Here is a 25,413-nt window from a genome sequence, read left to right on the forward strand (position 1 = left end):
CTGGTTAAAATAATTACAAAGTTGCCTGTAAAATAAATATTAATCCTAAAATAGCTACAATATAATTATAATTTATATTGTAGCTATATTAGGGTTTATTTTACAGGTAAGTATTTAGCTTTAAATAGGAATAATTTATTTAATAAGAGTTAATTTATTTCGTTAGATTTAAATTATATTTAACTTAGTGTTAGGGTTAGACTTAGCTTTAGGGGTTAATACATTTATTAGAGTAGCGGTGAGATCCGGTCGTCAGATTAGGGGTTAATTATTGTAGGTAGGTGGAGGCGACGTTGGGGGCGGCAGATTAGGGGTTAATAAATATAATATAGGGGTCGGCGGTGTTAGGGGCAGCAGATTAAGGGTACATAGGGATAACGTAGGTTGCGGCGGTGTACGGAGCGGCAGATTAGGGGTTAATAATAATATGCAAGGGTCAGCGATAGCGGGGGCGGCAGATTAGGGGTTAATAAATATAATATAGAGGTCGGCGGTGTTAGGGGCAGCAGATTAGGGGTTCATAAAGATAACGTAGGTTGCGGCGGTGTACGGAGCGGCAGATTAGGGGTTAAAAGTGTAATGCAGGTGTCAGCGATAGTGGGGTCGGCAGATTAGGGGTTAATAAGTGTAAGGTTAGGGGTGTTTAGACTCGGGATACATGTTAGGGTGTTAGGTGCAGACTTAGGAACGGTTTCCCCATAGGAAACAATGGGGCTGCGTTAGGAGCTGAACGCTGCTTTTTTGCAGGTGTTAGGTTATTTTTCAGCTCAAACAGCCCCATTGTTTTCTATGGGGGAATCGTGCACGAGCACGTTTTTGAAGCTGGCCGCGTCCGTAAGCAACGCTGGTATTTAGAGTTGCAGTGGCGGTAAATATGCTCTACGCTCCCTTTTTTGGTGCCTAACGCAGCCCTTCTGTGAACTCTAAATACCAGCGGTATTTAAAAGGTGCGGGGGGGGGGAAAAGCACGCGTAGCTAACGCACCCCTTTGGCCACAGAACTCTAAATCTAGCCGCTAGTGTAGTGTCTGTTTTGGTTCACCCGACAAAACAATTGCAGCAAGCAAGATGTAATTACAATAAATATCTGTTTTTTTAAACAAATTAACAAGGTGTTCACTGTTCCTTTAAGAGTTTATTATTTTTTGGATTAAAAAGGAAAATTAACTTTAATGTTTCTTTAATGTCTCTTTACATTTTAAGATGACACCATAGGCACTTGAGAGAATATTTTTAGAAAAGTTTTGCCACCCTGCCCTAGGCAAACCTGTATTGGTTTACAGAATTTCCTACATTTATTGTTTTACCTTTTCTGTAAAATAAACTATAAAGGTAATAAAGTCATTTAGTTCTGGTCATTTATTAACTACAAATAGACCATATGTCTTTGCCAGCTAAGGCAGCTTATTGCACATTACCCAGTCCCAGTGCTGCTGCACTAATGAGATTTTCTCAGCTGATTGATCTAGTAAGTGGCACTGCTACTTTAACTAACTGAATATTCCTAGCCAAATCCTTCTGAGAATCATTTCCTGCTACTAGTGTTTGCTGCGTGGCAGCGAAACCCAAATATAGATCACAAAAAAAAAATCTATTGCAGACTAAAACAAACATGGGAAAGTATACAAAAAAGTTAGGATGTTCCCAGACACAATGCAAAGTACCGGAGGGAAACCTGAACTGATTAACAATGAACAAAGCTGGTAAGTAATTAGTTAATGTAGCTTAAAAAGATTTTTTTTTTTATTTAATGCCCATATAATACCTAAACTAGCAGGCCACTGACAAGCTATGCTATGTAGGCCTGTTTACCAACTTCACTAATGAAAGTTTCTGAATGTAATAGTTTCTTATAGTTTTTTTTCAATTATATTTTGTTGCTATAAATGGTAAATGATAAAATCTCAATTAAGGAATGTGTTTTTGTTGTGTACATTTTGCATTAAGGTTTGTTTGTGAGTCACACTAGGTTTGTGTTATGCATGCTTCAATAACATTCGGACGTTATGAGTAAAAGTCTGTTATTATGGTGCCAAAAGAAAAAGGCAGCCAAATGTATTGATTGTGTGCAATGTTTAAAAGCCAAACTGGAATTGTAACAAATGGAGGAAGTTTAAAAATAGTTTGGTTGCAAAAACTGAAAAATATGTTTGTCTTCAGGGATTAAAATTGACAGCCAGAAATACAGAAAAAAATTGTAGAAATGTTTAAAACAAAGGGTTAAATGCATAACCTAAAACACACATATATATCCAAGTTATAACACAAGCACTCACTGGACTTGATACAGGTGAAATAAAAAGTGTTTTATTCCATATAAACAAGTGACGTTTCGGGGTGTTCACCCCTTCATCAGACCAACAATTGTACAGAGTGAATCAAACATTTTATACCCATTGAAACCTCACCCACTGTGCAAAAAAACACCCACTGTTGCCATAGCAACCATAGAAAAAAACAAATACATTGTGAATGCTCATAGTTACTAATCCTGTGTTAATATTATACAGTGCAATAATAAAGATATAGTGTAGTAAAGTGGGACCATTTGCAGAACATCAATCCTTGCTAGTGATAAAAACAAATTCTCTATTTAATATAATCACAAACCTCAGTTGTTATTCCTGCACTGAGAAAATGGCTTCTTAAGCCCCGCCCTCAAACTATGTGTAACAACAAGGGAATGTATCATAAATGTATCAAAAACTATTAGACATAACGGTATCCAAATCAATGTATAGATGTGTATAAAGATACAAATGTAATCACTTTCAACTCCTATAGGTGTACCTATAGTCCTATATTGGACCTAGTAATAGAGATAACAAGTCTACAGTATATACCAGCTATTGTCTAAGATATCGCTGCAAATGTATCCTCAGAGTTACCTACATGTAGACAAACTGATCGAAGTATTTAAAAAAAAAAAAATTAAAAATGCAATACAAAAGTCTAGTTAAACATATAGAATTAAACAAATAGATAAAGCTAGCATCAGGGAGCAGACATAAATTTTCACTATGTGTATGTTACATCCATATACATATCTTAAATGTCTCATATTAGTTACATCATGGGGAAAGTACACTAAGCAATTATAAACGGACCAGATTATCAAAATCATATAGAATTAAACACATAGATAAAGCTAGCATCAGGGAGCATATGTAAATTTCCCCTATGTGTATGGTACATCCATATAAATATATCTTAAATTTCTCATTACACTTACATCATGGGGGAAATTAAACTAAGCAATTATATACGGATCAGATTAATAAGATCAATAAATCAAAGTCTATCTACAAGAAGCAGTGCCAGTCCACATTTGTGTAAAGGCCCCTGGGTTGTACCGTATAAAGCCTGTAGAGCCATCATGCTGCCTTCTAGTTGTAAAAGGCGCTGGTCCCTATTCCCACCCCACTTCAGAGGGGGAACATGATCTATCAGTTGGAAGCGTAGGTCCTTGACAGTGTGGCCCTTCTCCGCAAAGTGCCTGGCTACAGGTTGATTGCCGTTACCCTTGTCTATGGCAGCCCAAATGGCACTCCTATGATTGGCCATACGTTTTTTTATATCGTCTGTCGTTTTCCCGATGTAAAACAGACCACAAATGCAACTGAGCATATATATTACACATTTTGTAGTGCAGGTCAAATAATGTTTAATCCTAAACCTCTGATTGGTATGTGGGCGTCTAAAGTCACTCCCTCCTAGAGTGACATGTCCTGCAGCTAGGGCACCTAAATGATCCAAGTTTTTTTGGTTTTAACCAAGTTTCTGTTTTGTAACAATGTTGGGGGTCAGTATGCATCAAAAGATCCCCGAGGTTTTTACCTCGATTAAACCCCGTCCTTGGTGGTGCACATGTATCAAAAGGTAAAGAGGCATCACTGTTAATAAAATGCCAATCCTTCTTAAAGGGACAGTCAACACCAGATTTTTTGTTGTTTTAAAAGATAGATAATCCCTTAATTAGCAATTCACCAGTTTTGTATAACCAACACAGTTATAATTATTCACGTTTTACCTCTGTAATTACCTTGTATCTAAGCCTCAGCAGACTGCCCCCTTATTTCAGTTCTTTTGACAGACTTGCATTTTAGCCAATCAGAGCTGTCTCCATGGTAAATTCACGTGCATGAGCTCAATGTTATCTATATGAAACATGTGAACTAATACCCTCTAGTGGTGAAAAACAATCAAAATGCATTTAAATTAGAGGCGACCTTCAAGGTCTAAGAAATTAGCATGTGATCCTCCTAGGTTTAGCTTTCAACTAAGAATACCAAAAGAACAAAGCAAAATTGGTGATAAAAATAAATTGGAACGTTGTTTAAAATTACATGCCCTGGAGGAAGAGGAGGAGCCTGTGCATAGGTTGTGCTGTGCTGTGCAGGCTTCTTTCCCCTGCAGTCAATCCAGTGGCGGGTTCTCGCGCCAGATACCTCAGCGAATGAGGGAAAAGTCTGCAGTCGGCTTGGATAAGCTTTGAAAGGCCTCCCACAGAGTAAACTACCATTCACGCTTGAAAAGAACTTTCCTACCTAAAGATACACATAGGACCTTAGTGTGTATTCTCTCCCAAGGTTTAAGAAACACCTATGTCGGTTCCCCCCCCCATACTCACTCTATGCGAGGGGGGTAGAAAGCTAGAGACACTAATAACGTTCTGATGAATAGAGCAAGCCAACCCACACTCACCCCAACACGCTTTCTCTTCCGCAAGTCAAACTAACTCGGCAAGCAATCCTTTTTACACTGTACCTGACTTAGAGATTTGGCCTCGCCGTTTGTCCCCTCCATCCACGGATGCTGCATATGGAGGGTCGACAGCAGTGTGTGCTCGCTAAGGCTAGCAGTAACGGAAGTACTTGCTGTGTCCTCAGTTTTTTGCTTCCCACCGGTGCTGCGAGGAGGAGTCAGCGGGTATTGACGCAGTGTCAGTGAGCCTATGAACGACAGGTCTGCTTGGATACAGCCGAGGCGGGCGATCTTTTCGCAGAATACTACTCTCAACCTCCACACTGGGTTCCGGAGGGGGCGATGGGCTTATGACGCCTGCAGATTAAAGATATAGCTGTTGCAGAGGTCGTTTTGAAATAGATCGGTCTGGATGAAGGACTGGTCCTGACGGAACACATTGATGGAGGGTGAGGCAGCTTTTTTGATTTTTGCTTTACTCTGCTTAAAAAAAGAAAACACCTTTCATAAACTTTGTTATATCTGGATGTGGCGGGGCTGCGGGTCTCATCATTGTGCAGAGGAGCATACTTTGATAGCCACATAGGTTATTGGGGCTGTATATCTTCCCCACATTTAAAACTTGGTACCATGCTGCTCCTGTAACCGAGTTAGGAGTTTATTGAACTTAAAACTTTTCAAGGGCAATACTCAAAGCATTGGCTCATGAAAACCACACCAATGGGAGTTTATCAACCTAATTCTATTTCTGCATGTATGAAGAGCAGTTTTACTGTATGCTTCTGAACTTTATTTAGTCTGTGCCTTTATTATAAGGCCTTGCTTGTCCTTTTGCTGATACTTGCATATAATAATAATAATTATATGTTTCGAAGGAGGGGTATAAATATATGGGTATAGGAACAATTGAATTATGCCTTAGGTATAAGGATTCACAGCAGACTTCTTCCTTAACCCTTTAAGGACACAGCTTTCAGTTTGCTCAATTGTTTTATGACGGAAAAATTCCGTCATATGTCCTTAAGAGGTTAAATTACATACAAGGAATGTGTGAGGCCTTTTGCTATAAGCAATAAAGCAATTATATCAAAATCACCTACCTATTGCCAATGGCAACTTCAGATTAAGTTGTTTTATTACTGAAGATATATGGTGAAAGATTCCTGGAGGTCTTTTAAGCAAATGGATGTCTTAGTCTAAAGAGAGCCAATAGCTCATTATAGTCCCTTTAAGACATAATTGCAATTTTATATATATATATATACTAGTAAAAGTGTTATTTCCTTCTGGAGTCTAGCTTAACATAAGTCTCAGTTATTTACAGGGATTCTTTCTCTGCAGAGTTGCTGTATTTATAGAGGAAAGCCATTACAGTATACTTGGCAATCACAGCAAATAGGGAATATCCTTATAAGCTTCCTAAAAATTCAGGTCTTATTTGTAACATCACAAGTGTTTAGTTCTTGATCCAGACTGATCAATTGTATCTGTTGAGGTCGTGCTCTAGGATCCTGAGGTTGCATAGATCTTCCTGTATTAGTTGCCATAATCTGGTCTAATCTAACCACGCTATCACGTAATCCTTTTTTCTGTTTTCTTTCACGGTATATTAGATAAACGGCTTTTTCTCCTTCACATCCCTCTTTTTTTCCACTTTAACAGTCCTTTTTTTTTTTGGAACTGTTTCTTTCCTATTCTCTGGCACTCGGGTCCTTTTTTTTTTTTTGCTTTGTTTCAGCTTTTATAATCGCACCAGTCTTATGGATAAATACATCACGTCACCATCCCTCACTTCTAGAAATAATCCAGGCATGGCAGCTAAGCACAGGGACCGCAGGAATAAGCACCTTATAGAAGCCCCCGCAGAAACTCAAGCAGAAACTACCTCAACAAATACTCAAAATATTTTGATCACTCAAGACTCACAAGCTCTAGTTTCCAGTGTACTAGAAGCTATATCTCCCAAGTTTGACCTTTTAAAGAATGAAATCAAGCAGGATATTTCATTATTAACAGAAGAAGTAAGGCAATTTTTTTAAAAGGCTCCAGGAAGCAGAACAAATAATATCAGACCTAGAAGACGTAACAAACTCTTACATTCCAAAGATTGAGGGCAACCAGAGTGAGATAACCAAAATCCAGGCTAAGGTAGATGACCTAGAAAATAGGTCGAGAAGGAATAATCTTAGAATTGTTGTTTAACCAGAATCCACCCAGCAAAAAGATCTCATGAAATTTATGACACTTACTTTGCCTCAATTGTTAAACATCCCTCCACCCCAGACACCTCTTATCATTGAAAGAGTCCACAGACTGGGTAGACCCATGGTTAGCTCTGGAAACTCTGCCAGGCCGAGACCAATTATTGCTAGGTTTTTGAATTTTCAAGACAAAATGTTATTCTTACAATATTACCGCAAAAATCAACCTATTTACAATGGCACTAAAATTTTGCTCTTTCAAGATTTCTCTTTTGAGACTTCCTTGAAAAGGAATCTGCAGCAAAATGATAAAAGCTGGGTGGCAGGCTACAATTATTTACCCTGCCAGACTCAAATTGTCGCTAGGGGGCCAAATTTTCTTTTTTGATTCTGCAGGCAGGGAGAAAGCTAGCTGAACATGGGATCAATTGACAGTAAATTTAAGTTTAGTCAGGCCATGACCCCAATTGTAATTATAATTATGTTTTTAGTAGTTAAAAAGGTACAAGCAGTAAGGCCCCTTTTGTTCGCTCCCTTCTTTTTTTTTTATATATCTCTTTTTTATATCTCTATAATCTGGTCTTCTTAGGCCGTATTGCAGTCGACTGGATTATGGAGTCAGACCACTTCACAGATAACGGGCTAGAATCTAACATGATGTATCCTTTCCAGCCGACATCTCTGCTTCACGTTCCTTGTTATTTAATCCCTAAACAAGTCAAATCATATAAAACAATCTATACGATAATCCAGGCCTGGAGCAAGATTGGAGCGCAAGTTGAAATAAATATTAATATTCCTAGATATCAAACTTTCTTAGGTAACCCAGAGTATTAAGAGGGCACATAATCTTTATTACTGCAGAACTAGCATAGGCATGGGCTCTATCTGGTATCACAGCTCATTAATCCGGAGGTGTCAGGAATCGGACTGAGACAAGAAGTGCAAAAATAATCACACCTTTATTAATAGCAAAAAATAATAAAAAGTCCACAAAACAAATCAAGCCAGGAATCAAAACCAGAGCTGGTAGTCAGACGAGCCGAGTCAGGAGCCAAAGCGAGTAGTCAGAAAAGCCGGAAACAGGAACAAGGAGAACAGCAGAGTCAGGAACAAGCCAGGGATCAGGAACCAGGAGGGACGTCAGACAGCCAGGTAATACACAGGAGCTCTCACAAACAGGTCTGAGACAATGCAAAGGCAAAGCATACTGAACAGAGGCCCTTTAAATAATAAGTGATGACATCAAAATTCTGAGACTGCATCCTGTCTCACACTGATGATGTACACCAGTCTGGCCATAAAAGGAAGTGCAGGAAATGAGCAGCATCACACAGTATGCACCCAGAGTCAGCAAGAGAGGTGAGTAAAATGGCTGCCAGCAGCACATGGCAAACAAAGCAGGGAAAAATCCTGACAGGAGGATGGAAATATTAAATCCTTTGAAGAGCTGAAACAAGAGTTTGGCCTTAATAATCGTGATTTCTTTGCATACTTGCAAGCCAGACACTATGCTATGCAGTTAGTCAGTAATTTTCCCTGGAGATGGTCTTGGGGCAAACTAGACAGCTGGCCTATTCTGGCTAAAGCAGGTCACTTTTCAATATCTACTTGGTATGCATATTTAGTCTCATATAAGGGAGGATCTAACCTAGAAAATTTAGCTCATAAATGGACAAATCTTACCTCTGTTAGTATTGATCAAGAGATACATGTATCTCGCTCTTTATCCCTGCTTTTCTGCACTACTATTGCTGAGACCTGGAGAGAGAGTCCCACATAAAATTAATATACCAAACCTATTATACTCCAGATAAAGGATACAGATGGTACAATATAAACTTTAATAAGTGCCCAAAATGTAGCTTACCAGCCGCAGATCTAATACACATGATTTGGGATTGCCCCAAAGTACAACAGTTCTGGAGTAAAATAGAATTTTGGCTACTCAAAGTGTTGAAAGTAACTCCACTCAAGCTTATGATGACAGATATTTTTCTGACAGACAAGAATGTATCTGTAAATGATGCTATGATAGTAAACTTGATTATTCTTGCGGCCAGGAACTTGATCTTCAAGAAATGGAAGAGCAAATTCTCACCGTCAATTATGGAAGTAAAAAATCACCTTAAAAAACAATACTTAGTCAAGCAATTAGCCACAGACCTGAACTCAGACAGAGAAATAACACTTTTTTTAAAAAAATTGTCTAAATTCATTAAAATATTCCCACCTAATGAAATTGACTTTCTGATATCCCCCTTCAGAAACACCAAAATAGGTAGGTAGCTGGTAGTAAGGCAGGTAGGTAATTGGTAGTAAGGCAGAGGAAAATATGTATTTTTAGTTAAGAGGAAGGAAAAAAGGAGAACTTCGTTATTTTAAGGAATGTATTCCTTTTTTTCTTCTCTCTTTTTTTTCTTTTGAAATTAGTACGGGGTCAATCATTAGCTCTTTAATAGTTTACATGGTAATTGTAAATCACCAGTTTTTGTTGTTATTAGATTACAGTCACAAAAAATCCAACAATGTATCTAGAAAAGCTCAAGAAAGGATAGCTAAGGACCAATAATTCTGTTAAAAATGAAGCTGATCTAATATTTGTGTTCTAGTTTGACGCCTAATTGATTTGTGATAAATTATCACTGTATTGTTTACCAATGTATTGCTTCTTCTAATTAAGGTTCACTATTGTTTATTTTACATTGTTGTTATAAAATTATAAATAAAAAACATAAACAAAATAAAAAATATTACATGCCCTATTTGAATCATGAAAGTTTTTTTGGAATTGACTGTCCCTTTAAGTGTCTTAGACAGCGTCCTCAATTGCGGTGAGTAAACCGTGGTGAAAGTCATACGTGGAGTGATGTCCTTGGAAGGTTTGTGTTGTGTCAATTATTGCTGTGTGATATTTGATACTGTTGTCTTTGCCAACACAATATCTTCATTACTGTAGCCACAAGAGGCAAACTTTTGTTTGGCAGCTGTTAGCATGAAGAATGGAATTGCAATCAGTTTCTTTATGATAGAGTGTGGTATTTAACCCCTAACCCTCTTTGTAAATGCATAGATCCAGGAATTCTATGGACTCTTTATTGGCTGTCACTTTTAATTTAATAGAGCATGTAGAGTTGTTCATTGTTTCAACCCAAGTGTTTAACCCCTCCTGTGTACCTCTCCATATAAGGAGGATGTCATCATTGTATCTACGATACAAAATGATCTCAGGACTTTCATACACGTGTAATATATCAACCTCGATGTGTTCCATGTATAAGTTTGCGAATGCCGGTGCCATGTTTGAGCCCATCGCTGTACCCCTGAGTTGGAGAAAGTACAAATTCTCAAATCTGAAATGATTGTTCTGCAAACATATCCTCAACAACTCAATGATAAATTCAGATGGGGGACCCACATATGGATATCTCCGTAAGGTTCTCAGGATCACCTGAATGCCTTCTTCTTGTGGGATCATGGTATACAGACTATTGACATCCATGCTTGTTATTGTGTCATCAGGTCTGATGTCTGCCATCTGTGTTAGTGTCTCAATCAAGGCCCAGGAGTCCCTCAAATAGGATCCATGGGTTGTAGCATATAGTCCACAAATGTTGCTAAGGGTTGAAGAAGTGATCCTCTGGCCAATACAATTGGACGACCAAGTGGTGATTTCATATCCTTATGGATTTTGGGCAATGTGTACAAAATAGGTCTAATAGGGTGATCCACTATTAGCCAATCCCTGGTAGTTTTGTCTATCCAATGCTCCTTGTATCACTGAATCAATCAGTCTTTTAAAGCTGGTTGTTGGATCTCCAGGCAGTAGTCTATAAGTATCAGCTTCCGTTAACTGTTTGATGATCTCATCCTTATAATCTTTGTAGTTCTGTATGACTACCGCACCACCCTTATCCGCTGTACAAATTACTATCTCTTGGTTCTTGGATAGACTCTCAATGGCAGATCTCAATTCCAATGTTATTTTAAGCCTGAACTTCATGTTTCTGCATTTGGTCAGATCCTGCTGCACAAGTCTGGTATGTACGGATACTGGGGTTGGTGGTAGTAGGGTCAAACGTACTCTGTCTTTTAAAAGGGTATGTCCTCTCCTCCCTTGATTTATCCTTAAAAAAGTCACCCAATTTGAACTGACGTTGGAATTTCATAGTGTCAACAAATAATGAAAATTCATAAAGTCGAGCTGTTGGTACAAAGGAGAGTCCCTTGTTGAGTACCTGGTGTTCAATCTTGGAGAGGGAATATGTGCTGATATTTACCACTATATCCTCCTGTATCAGGGCTGGTATGGGGGCCTTCCTCCAAAAGCCTTCCCTCCTCGTATGTGGTCTCCTCCTCCCCATCTTTGGGGAGATCTTGTAGTGACCCCTAAAAAAGACTGGTTTGCTGTAGAGTGTTGGGGAGTTTGTCCCAGGGGGTCTGCAATCTCAGTGTCAGATCCAGAACTGGAATCCACAGTAGCAAGTCGATGATGAGTATACACCCTCCTCTGTCTCCTGGGGTAGTATCTTGTGCGTTCTTCTGGTCCCAATGTCCAGCGATAAACTTGTTTATTCTTGTAGTCATCCATAACATATCCAAATTTCTTATTCTTGAAGGCTATTAGTGCCGCATTATATTCCTTAAAGGGATAGTCTAGTCCAAAATAAACTTTCATTATTCAGATAGAGAATGTAATTTTAAATAATTTTCCAATTTACTTTTATCACCAATTTTGCTTTGTTCTCTTGGTATTCATAGTTGAAAGCTAAACTTAGGAGGTTCATATGCTAATTTCTAAGCCCTTGAAGGATGCCTCTTCTCTCAGGGCATTTTGACAGTTTTTCACCACTAGAGAGTGTTAGTTCATGTGTTTCATATATATATATACTGTGCTCATGCATGTGGAGTTCCAGTGATTGGATAAAATGGATGTCTTTTAAAAGAACTGAAATAAGGGGGCAGTGTGCAGAGGTTTAGATACAAGGTAATCACAGAGGTAAAAAGTGTATTAATATAACAGTGTTGCTTATGCAAAGCTAGGGAATGGGTAATAAAGGAATAATCTATCTTTTTAAACAATAAATAATCTGGTGTAGACTGTCACTTTACGTTGTGCAGTTAATTTGTCAACCCAATTTTCACTGGTGTCTTGCATTAGTGCGGGTTCTTTATCCGTTTCAAACTGCAATAGTTCAATTTTTACTGTTTGTAGAAGTGCTCTCACCTCCTCTACAACCAGGAGCATCAGATCCAAGGAGCATTTATATATAAATGTCACTAAAGGAACTTTAGTGACATTTTGTTTTAATATGTATAGTATATATCAGTAATTATAGCCTAGATTAGACAGAGTATACATGATTTAAAAGTATATTTTGTGTTAGAAAAGCTGTATGGTTAGAAAAAGCTGCATTGTTCTGTACTTCAAAACCATGCAGCTTTTTCTAACAAAAATACACTTACTTTTAAATTATGTATACTCTGTGTAATACTATAAAAATGCTTTTCAAGGGCTCTCCTCTGGGGTGGGCGATTAGGGGCATAAATAAATGAGCACCTACACTAGTCAAGCAGTTACTGTGAGGCATGTTGCAGGGTCAGTTTCGGAAGTACGCAGGCTGCACTTCAGCCTTCATGAGGACAGTGGGAAAAACATAAATTACAGGAATTGGGGGCACAGTACATAATTCAATGCATTGCAAACGTTTTCTTACTATGCATAATTAAATATTTTAAAGGGACAGTAAAGTCAATATTAAAGTTAAATGGGATAATATTAGTTTAATGTTTCATATTAAACAGACTGCACAACTAAGCTCACGGTGACATCTAATATAATTCCATGAAACCACTCCAGACCACAAGTCTATATTATTTATCACTTGACAGGTCCTAAGAAAATAATACCCATATACCTCCTTGTTATTTCATACCACTAGTGACATGGACACTAGCAATTGCAGGGGCTGGCTACGCACATAACTTTCCTTAAATGGAAACCATAAATTCTCAGTCACTGCTTCAGATTTGCTGTGTTTCTTCCAAGTTTGCAGACTAAATATTAGACTATTAGAAATGAAAGATGCATAGCAAATGTCAGCACAACAGCACTGTATTTATAACATTTTATAAGCATTTAAATGTAATTTTTTAAAATGTTTTACATTGTGGGTTAGATTACAAGTGGCGCGCTAAAAAGCGTTTTTGCAATTGCAAAAACTTTGCTAGAGTTAAGCATTTTGCGCTAGACGGGTTGCACTGGCATTAAAAAAAATGATTTTGCGCAAGCGGTAACTCGACTAGCACACAAATACTAACTTAGATTATCGCGTGCGTGTACATGTATTCCCCCATAGAAATCAATGGAGAGAAAAAAGTTGGAAAAAAAACAATTAACACCTGACTGTAGCGCAAACGAGATCGCATTGTCACATTCCCCATATAAGTCAATGGATAAAAAAATTGTTGAAAAAACAACATAGCATATTCGCATTCCCCATAGAAGTCAATGGAGTTTAGAAAAAGAGTTGGGGGGAAAAAACCTAACACCCATTGTGAAAACAACATAGCATAGTTGCATTAGCAAATGTAAAATATTTACAGTAAATACATAGTTAAAATCTTTATTAAAAAGGGATAGTAAAGTCCAAATTAAACTTTCATGATGCAGATGGGGCATGTAACTTTAAACAACTTTCAAATGTACATTGTTCTCTTGGTATTCTTAGTTGAAAGCTAAACCTAGGTAGGCTCATATGCTAATTTCAAAGCCCTTGAAGGCCGCCTCTTATCTAAATGCATTTGACAGCTTTTCACAGGTAGAGGGCGTTAGTTCATGTGTTTCATATAAATAACCTTGTGCTCATGCACGTGGAGTTATTTAAGAGTCAGCACTAATTTACTGAAATGCAATTCTGTCAAAAGAACTGAAATAAGGAGGAAGTCAGCAGAAGCTTAGATACAAGGTAATCACAGAGGTAAAAAGTATATTAATATAACCGTGCTGGTTATGCAAAATGTTAAAGGGATACTAAACCCAAATTTTTTCTTCGTTCTCTTGCTTTCTTTATTTAAAAAGCAGGAATTTAAAGTTTAAGAGCCAGCCCATTTTAGGTCCAGCATCCATGATAGTGCTTGCTTATTGGTGGCTACATTTAGAAAACCAATACGCAAGCATAACCCAGGTTCTCAACCAAAAATGGTCCGGCTCTTAAGATTTACATTCCTGCTTTTTAAAGAAAGATAGCAATAAAACAAAGAAAAATTGATAGTAGGAGTAAATTAGAAAGTTGCTTAAAATTGCATGCTCTATCTGAATCATCAAATAAAAAAAATTAGTTTAGTGTCCCTTTAAAGTCCTTTTGTGGCTTTTTTATTCCTAACACCTGAGATCTCATATCTTTGATCCCTTATAACTTTTGTGTGCAATTTTTTAAAAAATATTTTTTATTAGACAGTGTTAATATGAGTGTAACTGTACTTTGTAATGTATTTTTGAAGTGCTTTGTACAACTTTTTTTTTTTTCTCGGAAACAGTTAACCACAGCTCTGAGATCGCAGTAAGAATTGTAGCGTAAATTTCGCACAATCGTTTGCGCCTCACTTGTTATCTAGCCCTTTATGTACAAAACCCTTGTAAATTCTCTTGAATATGTTTATCTTATCTCCTCTGCTAGGGTCAATCAGGGGCAGATGTAAATGAGCTAATTAACCAATCACTGTGTAGAATATCGCACAGGTAATTTTAAAGCCCCACTGGCCAATCATTTTTGGAAAACAGGACATTCCATTAGCCAACTTAAGTTTCAAATTATAGATCATATAGTAAAACCTTGTAGAGGAGGGGACAGGGAGCTGTTGCTTAAGCAAAGGGAATCCTTTTGGATATTTGAATTAGGTACTCTTGAACCTAGAGGTTTAAATAAAGAATGGGATTTATCAGGTTTTTTTTGTAATTCAATATTATTGTATTTATTTTGAATATCTCTCTCTGATAAATACTGTATTAATATTAAGGTCTTTTTATATGATTATCCCATCACAAGGATATCTAGCTGCCTTTAGTAGAATGAATTTGTATACTAGTGATTTCTTCTATACAGTACTAGGGGTTATTTGTAAATATATGTATGTATACACAGTAATGTTTTGCTCTTTAGCACCACCTAGTGGTGTATAGGTAAATAAAGAAGCCATGTATGTTTGTCAGGCATGACATAAGGAAGGGATAAAATCCCGAAACGTCGCCTGTTTGTTCTGGTCTCCTGTCATATTAAATTAATAAGTTTTCTGCTGTCACCTTGCTGCCTATTTTTGTATCATTGTATTGGGGTACAGGGCAGTGACCCCAAGGTGATGTGCAGTTATCTACCTGTGGTGCTGGGACTCTGCTTTTGGTTTTTAGAATATTGCAGGGTCAGAGTTCTGTTTCCTGCAGGATGCACTCTAGCTTTTGGAGGGACTGCAGTGGATCTTCAGAAGCAAATTATATGAAGTCCAAGCAAAATAAATCATGAAAGTAGATTGCATAGTTTTATGTTTACTATACATAATTATCCATTTTAGAGAGGGTTTCATTTTCAAAGGTGTTTTCAATTGAAAAGTAACACTCATAGATAGCAGTTTGCTTTGCGTTAAAGGGACAGTCTAGTAAAAATTAAACTTTCATGATTCAGATAGGGCATGCAATTTTAAACAACTTCCAATTTACTTTAATTATCAAATTTGCTTTGGTCTCTTGATATTCTTTGCTGGAAGCTAAACCTTGTTAGGCGTATATGCTAATGAAGCCACCAATCAGCAAGCACTATCCAGGGTGCGGAACCTAAAATGGGCCTAAGCTTACATTCCTGCTTTTCAAATAAAGATAGGAAAAGACCGAAGAAAAATGATAATAGGAGTAAATTAGAAAGCTGCTTAAAACTGCATGCTCTATATGAATCATGAAATAAAAATGATGGGTTTAGTATCCCTTAAATATAAACAATTCTAGAGTAGACTGTCCCTTTAAAACAGATCCAGATCTATCTATCTATCTATCTATCATGTATCTGCTTATATAATACATACAGTGTTCTCCATAGAAAATGTCAGCTGGGTGGAATTATGAAGTAGTTAGGTGGGGGACAGATGAATAATTTACAGTATAAGATGTTTTGTTATTTATAATTGTTACTTAAGCTAATTCAAAACACAAATTAATTGCATCATATAACAAACAATGTAACAATGATTTGTGCAGCAATATTGAAAAAGAACAATTAATATTAGCTAATTTTACTTAAAGGGACACTAAACCCTTTTTTTTTTTTTTTCATGATTCAGATAGAGCCTGCAATTTTAAGCAACTTTCTAATTTACTCCTACAGTCAATTTTTATTCTTTCTCTTGCTATCTTTATTTAAAAATCAGGAAATTGAAGCTTGGAGACAGCCCATTTTAGGTTCAGTACCATGGATAGCGCTTGCTTATTGGTGGCTACATTTAGCAAACCAATAAGTAAACATAACCCAGGTTCTCAACCAAAAATGGTCCGACTCTTAAAAATTTACATTTCTGCTTTTTAAATAAAGATAGCAAGAGAACAAAGAAAAATTGATACTAAGAATAAATTAGAAAGTTGCTTAAAATTTGTCATGCACTATCTGAATCATTAAAGAAACAATTTGGGTTTAATATTGGCTTCAATTTTAGTGGGTGGTCAGTAAAATCAGCTGGGTGGTGTGCCCATTAAATAGGAGAGAACACTGTATATATGTGAATTAATACATTCTAATATACTGATACATTGTTTCCATTTTTATCTCTCTAGATGATGTCCCCAGACAGCTTCTAAGCGAACACTTTCAGGGTAAAAATATCAATGCTCTTCTACAATACTCAGCTGTTTTTACTCGGCTGTCTGGGTTTCTGCTTCATTAAGAGCCTTGTAAATAGCCAAAACAGCACACTGATATTCGTCAACAACAACAATATCCGTAACTGTAGCTGTTCCACTGATATCAAAAACTGTGACTACATTCTGGCCAACCTGATGTGTAACTGCAAAACAGTGTTGTTCCAGGCAATAGAGAAAAGTGTTCCCAAGCTCAACTACAGCGGTGACCTGATCGTATGGTTCACAGACACATCGTCACTTGGGCTTCTGCTGAACTTCACCTTTGTGCATGACCTAAAGCTCTCACTATGTGGAACTACCCCTCTCCCTACAGAATATCTGGCTATCCTGGGACTCAGGCGCCTGCGTATTCAGGCAGTTGCTGCCGCCCACCTACCTGAGCAGAGTCTGACAATATACAACTGCAGCGATAAAAAAAACACGGATAAACTTGATCTTTCAAGGGAAAAGCGATCCATGTTCCACATTGCTTATCTGGACACTTCTCTTTTTAATGGACAATCCTTACTAAAGTCCTACAGCGTAGAGGGTGTTTCCAGCATAAATGAGACTTTCCCAAACCTGCCGTTTTCTGGGATAATCACAAACAACAAGAGCTATGTTGTAACACTCATTTATTGATGACATGAGTGCAGTAGAATATTCACTTAAGCAAATCAGTCCTCGGGGGCCCCAGCAGGGAATTATTTAGAGTATACTTATGGTGCACATGTGGCATTATCATAAAGGATAATACACAATTTATTCCGCCAGTGTTTAATAAGGGTACCCCCAAATATTTGCTTGTAGGGGATCCTGAGGACAGAAGACTGGAAGTACTGAATTAAAACATAAAATACAATCATCTTTGCTGAACTAAAACATAAAATATAATCATCTTTATGTGTGCACTAGTATCAACATTCAACTTGGTTTTGAACAAATTCACTAAAATAAAGGGAAAGTCAAAATCAAATTTTCATAGATAAAAGTAAACCTTCCCAATTTACTCCTATTATCAAATTTGCCTTGGTTCCTTAGAAAGCTTTGTTGAAAAGTCAACCTAGGAAAGTGCATGTGTCTTTAACATCCTATCTGTAACTTTAAGATGATGATATAATCAGTATGGTTCAATTTTCTCCACCTCTCACTTTCACTGAAGTTCTCAGTGGAAACAACTTTCTGCTAGTGCATTTTAGAAACTTTATTCTTTTGTTCAGTTTCTTTTAGTGTTTGTTTGTGAGACACAGAACCAAAGAAGATATCAACCAACATCTATACATAATGCATATATTAAAAGGAGATCCTACTCCAGAATTTTTATTTTTTAAAAAGATAAAAAATCAATTTATTACCCATTCCCCAGTTTTGCATAAACAACACAGTTATATTAATATACTTTTTAATTCTGTGATTACCTTGTATCTAAGCCTCTGCAGACTGCCCCTTTATTTTAGGGCAGTCTGCAGAGGCTTTAAGCAAATCAGTGCTGACTCCTAGGTAACTCAACAGGCATGAGCACAATGTTATCTATATGGCAACACATGAACTAACACCCTCTAGTAATGAAAAAATGTCAAAAAGCATTCAGATAAGAGGCAGCCTTCAAGGGCTAAGAAATTAGCATATGAGCCTACCTAGGTTTAGCTTTCAACTAAGAATACCAAGAGAACAAAGCAAAACTGATTATAAAAGTAAATTGGAAAGTTGTTTAAAATCAAATGCCTCTTTAATACACCATTCTAACAATATTTGCCGAGCTTCACAAATTAATATTTTATTTATTATTAAGCATAAGGCTGACTTATGAACTAATTAAGCTTATACTTTATAGGAAATATGGGTACACTGGTTGTTCTATTGCCCTTATCATTTTCAAAATCTGTTTCTGTGTCTAGACTCTAAATGCAGGTATTTGTTATACATTTATTTTCTATCTATGATCCATTTTAAAGGGATATTTCACATGTATAATGTAAAACTAATATAATTTATTTCTAATGTATTCTAATTCCCTTAGTAAAAAATGTAAAGCAATTAGTTTAATTGACTCCCTCAATGTGTGCATAATATATACAGGGATATTTTACTCAATATACCCTAGGAAAGCAAATTGTATGCTTCTCCTTTCTAATTATGTTGCCTATTGAGATAATAGAAATCACAGACATACTACCTTGTAATCAAACTTGTAACTGGTCTTCTTACCGCCCCCTCACTACATTGCCAAACCTATGCGTGGTGCGTAGTAAAGCCTCTGATTGGCTGTACTGCCTGCCAATTAAAAGGTGAAGAAAACTCACTAGTGATGGGTCTAGACTAAAGAAGCTGATTTCAAACATTGTGAAGAGAAATAGCTGATTAGCATTTATGGGGTATATTGAGTAAAATATAACTTTAATATGGGAGTCTAGTACAAAGTACAGGAATCCTTTGTATAGAAGTTAAAGGGACACTAAACCTAAACAATCTCTTTCATGATTCAATTAGAGAATACAATTTTAAACAACATTCCAATTTACTTCTATCATCTAATTTGCTTCATTCTTCAGATATCCTTTGTTGAAGAAATAGCAATGCACATGGTGAGCCAATCACACAAGGCATCTATGTGCAGCAACCAATCAGCAGCTACTAAGCCTATCTAGATATGCTTTCCAGCAAAGTATATCAAGAGAATAAAGCAAGTTATATAATAGAAATAAATTAGAAAGTTGTTTAAAATTACATGCTCTTTCTAAATCATGAAAGAAAAAAATTGGGTTTCATGTCCCTTTAACAAGGGACTTGCTGAGAACTCTCAAAATGCAGTTAAAAATAACACAATAGAAATCTGTCAATACACTTTATGCCATTACTGAAGGATATTTATTGTGATTAAGATATTAGAACATATTCAGTATTTGAGGTTTACCATACCTGGGTCAAGCCAGAAGATGTTGCTTATTATTTCACTTCACCACAACAAACTCTTAAAGATCTTATAGATCAGTGTTTCTCAACCTCGGTTCTCAAGTACCCCCCAAAGGCCAGGTTTTAATTATAGCTGAACTAGACCACAGGTGAAATAATCTGCTGATCAGTAACCATGGTTATTAACCTGCTCTCACTCAGCAGCTGATTATTTCATCTGTGCACTGGTTCAGCACTGGTAATGAAAACCTGGCCTGTTGGGGGTACTTGAGGACTGTGGTTGAGAAACACTATGTATAGATCACATTTCATTGTTATTGACCAAAGTCAAAATTCAGCACTAGGGCTGGCTCCCTGCCAGGGAAGACTCCTATTAAACATATTTTATGATATGCAGGAAAAATATATCACACTGGACACGCTAATGATTTTAATTTATGAGCATTTGTTAAACATTTCTCCCTTAATCATTCAATTCACTGTAGTTTCATGGTTTTGTACATATTAATAAATGCAAACATTTTATAGAAGTATTATTTTGCTGTGCTTTCATTTCTGCTCAAGCATAAAGTATACTTGAAAAGACAAGATTACTCTATGTGGCGTTTTTTTGTTTAGTTTTCCAGAATTGTTCACCAGTGTCTGTGTGGTGTGAAGCAGAGCGACCTAGCGCTTTCCATCATATAATGACTCACACATGGTGATATTTTTTGTTGTGAACACAGTCTCGCACAGTGTGCTTATACATTGTTTTTTTATTCATATTCATTTTAGTTAGTTTGATTTTTAAGTATTAGTGGTTGTGTGCTCCCTATAGCGTCATTGGAATATTATCCTCTATCTTAAAGGGATACTAAACCCAATTTTTTTTATTTAATGATTCAGATAGAGCATGCAATTTTATGCAACTTTCTAATTTACTCCTACTATCAATTTTTCTTCGTTCTCTTGCTATCTTTATTTCTAAAGCAGGAATTGAAAGCTTAGGAGCAGGCCCATTTTAGGTACAGCACCCTGGATAGCGCTTGCTTATTGGTGACTACATTTAGAAAACCAATAAGCAAGCATAACCCAGGTTCTCAAACAAAAATGGGCCGGCTCTTAAGCTTTACATTCCTGTTTTTTAAATAAAGATAGCAAGAGAATGAAGAAAAATTGACAATAGGATTAAATTAAAAAGTTGCTTTAAATTACATGCTCTATCTGAATCATTAAAGAAAAAAAATGGGTTTAGTGTCCCTTTAAGTTTAATTTTGACTTTACTGTTCCTTTTTTTTAATTACAAAACTGTGTTTAAGGTTGGTGTAACAAAACACTCAGATCAATATATCTAAATAATAAATACAAATCCTATTTTAACGAAGCCTCTGGGGCCGATTTATTAACAGTCGGACAGATCATGTCTGCCCGACATCACTTAATGCCGACAGCATACGCTGTCGGCATTTAACATTGCACAAGCAGTTCTGGTGAACTTCTTGTGCAATGCTGCCCCTTGCAGATTCCTGGCCAATCAGCCGCTAGCAGGGGGTGTCAATCAACCCAATCGTATGAGATTGGGCGGATTGATGTCCGCAGCCTCAGAGAAGGTGTACGAGTTAAGGAGCAGCGGTCTTAAGACCACTGCTTCTTAACTCCTGTTTAACTCCTGTTTAACTCCTGTTTCCGGCAAGCCTGAATGCTTGCGCAGAAACAGGGGCATTCAGGGCCATTCGGCCCTCAATAAATCGTCCGCATCAGCCCACATCATTTCATTATAATTCGCATATTGAAAATAATTACGCACGGTCCCCCCAAACACATTTTTTGTTTTGTGCATGTGAACTGCCACATATGAAGTAGTTTGCCAGGCATAAAAAAACTTGATCATTGTGCCCGGGTTTCAGACTAACTTGCAGCTCAATCTTCAATGCGGTCAAGTGCCCGCCAAGCTCTGGAATACATTGCACAGAGGTAAAATGCAAGAGCGCATGCATAGGGAACTCTAGCTACTAGGAAATGCGGCCTGAGAAAAACCCCAGGTTGCCCATCATGATTGGCTAATGCAAATTAGCTTCACACTGGGTTAGGAAACACTCATATTTTTAGAGGAAGAATACGAGAAAACTATTGAAAAATGGCAACGCAAGGTATTTAACCATATTTTCAATTGAGAATTACCTATACAGTGAAAAAAATATATAATTTTAGCCTTTCATATTCCTTTTCATTTTTAAACTTAATTTATTGTGAAAAAATAGTATTTTTTAATTTTTCAAAGTTTTACCCTAGAAAGAAGAATAACAACAATGCGGATGGCTACAACTTTTCCCATTCACAACCATGGGCTTCAAAAAGTTCACACTTGATAAATCATGTTTTTGAAAAATTGCAAAATATCCAGTTGTCTACCATTGAATCTATTGAGCTGCTTCAATAACACTAAACTGTAATTTCTCACTATACAAAACAGGGTTTATTTGCAGTATCTCTGCAGCCAAAAGTTAAGAAGCAGTAGTTTTAAGTGGATGATAAAAATCTGCACAGACTGATCTGCCCGGGATGACAGCCTCTGCTCTTGTGTGATTTGTTGCACAAAAGCAGGGGGCAGTGTTTCACAAGTTTTAGCTCATGCAATGATAAATTAGGTAAGAACTATAAATTGAGATTTATGTATTCCCCAGCAAAGTAACTCCAGAACAGCAATACACTACAGGACCTAGTTAAACACATCTGGTGAGGATATGACAAGACATATGTGTGTAGCAACCAATCACCAGCTAGCACCCAGTAGTGCATCGCTGCTCCTAAACCTCGGTATGCTCTTAACGAAGTATAAGTAAAGTACATTTCATAACAGAAGTAAATTAAATAGTCTTTTTAAAATTGCATGCTCCATCTGAACCGTTTATTTTTTTACTTTCATGTCCCTTCCAGATAACAATCCAGAATTACTTTTTTAAATCTTGAACTATATCAGTTACGTTCCTGCTTTTCAACAAAAGATAACAAGAGGACAAAGAACTTTTGTTTACAGAAGTAAATTAGAATCACATGCTGTATCTGAGCACCTGCTTTTCAGTTTTCACGTTCAGACACCATAAATGATTTTTATGTGAAATCTGCTATACACAATTCACAGGTTTCCATAAGAAAATTCCAGTAATGTGTTTATACTTTGAGTAAATACATAAATGAAAGTTGCAGCGTTAAATTCTTTAGAATATAAATGTTTATCAGATCATATCTTGCTTGTAACTTTGCACACAGTAAATATGTCATCAATATCCCATATGATATACTACAAAGTGTAACTCGGTGCAGACATCATTGGCAAAACTCCACGCAAAAGCAGGAGTCTATCTTTATACTTCATAAATCATAGGATTAAAAGAAAGATATTCATAAAGTTACCCAAATCACTGGTTTTTATCTGTTCTATACAAAAAGAAAAGTATTTAAAATGACTGAAACAAAATATGATAAATGTAAGAGGAACTTCAAAACTTTCATGATTCGGATAGAGAATGCATTTTTAAGCAACTTCCCATTTTATTTCTATTGTCAAAATTGCTTTGTTCTCTTAGTATGCTTTGTTGAAGAGCATATCTAGGTAGACTCAGGAGCACTAGTGGGAGCTAGCTGAACAATGAGAAGTGTCATATATGTGCAGCCACCATTAACCAGCTAGTTCCCAGTACTGCATTGCGGATCCTGAACCTACCTAGATATGCTCTTCAACAAAGGATACTAAAAGAACTTGATAACAGAGGTAAATTGTAAAGTTGCGTAAAATGGCATGTTCTGTCTGAATCATCAATATGTAAATTTAACTATACTGTCCCTAAAAGCTAAAATGCTCATCAATCCATCACTGAAGCATATTAGCAATACACACAAGTAAACCTGTAAACAGTTAAAGAGAAATAAAAGAAAACGTGACGAAACGCGTTCCTGTGAAGCCGCCCCAGCTCCGAGTCTGCAGCTAGGAGCTTGGAGGCTTGTGTGCCGAGGAACGTTACATTTAAGTGACATATTGTTTCTTATCAGCCCCGGTTATCAGTGCCTTAATCCCGGTGACGTTTACATCGCTTGTGACACCGCATGAACTTTGTTTGCCTACTTGGAATCGTTAGGATTACGGGAGAGACATGAGAAATCTTACATCTCTGTGACACAGATAAGAAGGATACCGGTTTGAGCTGATAAGTCTATGGTGTATATGTTACACATATGCTGTATTAACCTTTTAATCTTGTGAGTGGCCATTTGTCGTGTGTATCTTATATTAAACTGTCTATACTCTGCATTTGAGTCCGCGCTCCTCTCTTCTATTTTTTAGAAAACTTGCTTGCAATCAAGGTCTGTGGAAACACCTGTCTTAGAGGAGCTGCTGGAGCCTTTTGCATTAACTGATTATATACCAGACTGGATCAAGCATAAGGAAGATCCTGTGTACTTTTATCACTGGACTTGGTGTTATTTACATTTGTCAATTTTTACTCATATTTCTGAGATTTTGAGTGGTTTATAATATTATTTATATTAGTTATAATATTGTCAAATTTCAGGTAATTTGCGCTACTTTGGTGTGTGTCACACACCATATTTTTGTGTGCTATAGTTATATTATGTTACGTTATATTATGTTATATTATGTTATATTATATTATGTTATATTATGTTATATTATATTATGTTATATTATATTATGTTATATTATATTATGTTATATTATATTACGTTATATTATTTTACGTTATATTATGTTATATTATGTTATATTATATTATGTTATATTATGTTATATTATATTACGTTATATTATTTTACGTTATATTATGTTACGTTATATTATATTACGTTATATTATGTTACGTTATATTATGTTACGTTATGTGACTATAACAAAACCGACATACAAGTATTTTACACTTACAAAATATTTCCAAAGTGTAGCAGTTGTAATTATTGTTTGTGTTGCACCAGCTGTTCTTATTTGATTGCATTTGCTTCATTCTCTTGGTATCTGTTGTTAAAGGAGCAGCAACGCACCACTGGGAGCTAGCTAAGCACATATAACACATATATGACAAGAGGCATATATTAGCAGCCACCAATCATCAATTAGGGCCTAGTAGTGAATTGCTGATGTTGAGCCTACCTAGGTATGTTCTACAAAGAGAACAAATCAAATTAGATAAAAGTGAATTCGAAGTAGTTGAAAATACCATGCTGTATCTGAATCATGAAAGCATCATTTTGACTTTATTGCGCCTTTAAAGGGACACTAAACCCAAAAAAAATTTAATGATTCAGATAGAGCATGCAGTTTTAAGCAACTTTCTAATTTACTATCTTTATTTAAAAAGCAGGAATGTAAAGCTTAAGAGCTGGCCCGTTTTTGGTTGAGAACCTGGGTTATGCTTGCTTATTGGTCTGCTAAATGTAGCCACCAATAAGCAAGCGCTATCCAGGGTTCTGAACCTAAAATGGGCTCGCTCCTAAGCTTTAAATTCCTGCTTTTTAAATAAAGATAGCAAGAAAACAAAGAAAACATGATAGTAGGAGTAAATTAGAAAGTTGATTAAAATTGCTTGCTCTATCTGAATCATTAAAGAAAATATTTGGGTTTAGTATCCCTTTTAATGGCAGGACGCCCCGCAGCCCAGTTCAGTACTAACCCGCAGCACTGCGTATTCGTCACTCCGGTGTTAGTAACTGAATGAAAAGATGG

General features: G+C 36.6%; 1 protein-coding gene across 1 annotated transcript; it reads left to right on the plus strand.

Annotated features, from left to right (window-relative positions):
* Positions 1-1,624: 1,624 nt before the first annotated feature.
* Positions 1,625-20,227, plus strand: LOC128651517 (uncharacterized protein C21orf62-like). Its single transcript, XM_053704552.1, has 2 exons — positions 1,625-1,702; positions 16,719-20,227. The coding sequence occupies exon 2, from the start codon at positions 16,770-16,772 to the stop codon at positions 17,424-17,426; it is 657 nt and encodes a 218-aa protein (XP_053560527.1). The 5' UTR covers positions 1,625-1,702; positions 16,719-16,769; the 3' UTR covers positions 17,427-20,227.
* Positions 20,228-25,413: the final 5,186 nt, after the last annotated feature.

The sequence above is a fragment of the Bombina bombina genome, chromosome 3 (genome assembly GCF_027579735.1).
Source record: "Bombina bombina isolate aBomBom1 chromosome 3, aBomBom1.pri, whole genome shotgun sequence".
NCBI classification, from domain to species: Eukaryota; Metazoa; Chordata; class Amphibia; order Anura; family Bombinatoridae; genus Bombina; species Bombina bombina.

Excerpts from the sequence above, each read along its gene's own strand:
- LOC128651517 (XM_053704552.1), top strand. The coding sequence starts at position 16,770 with ATGCTCTTCTACAATACTCAGCTGTTTTTACTCGGCTGTCTGGGTTTC.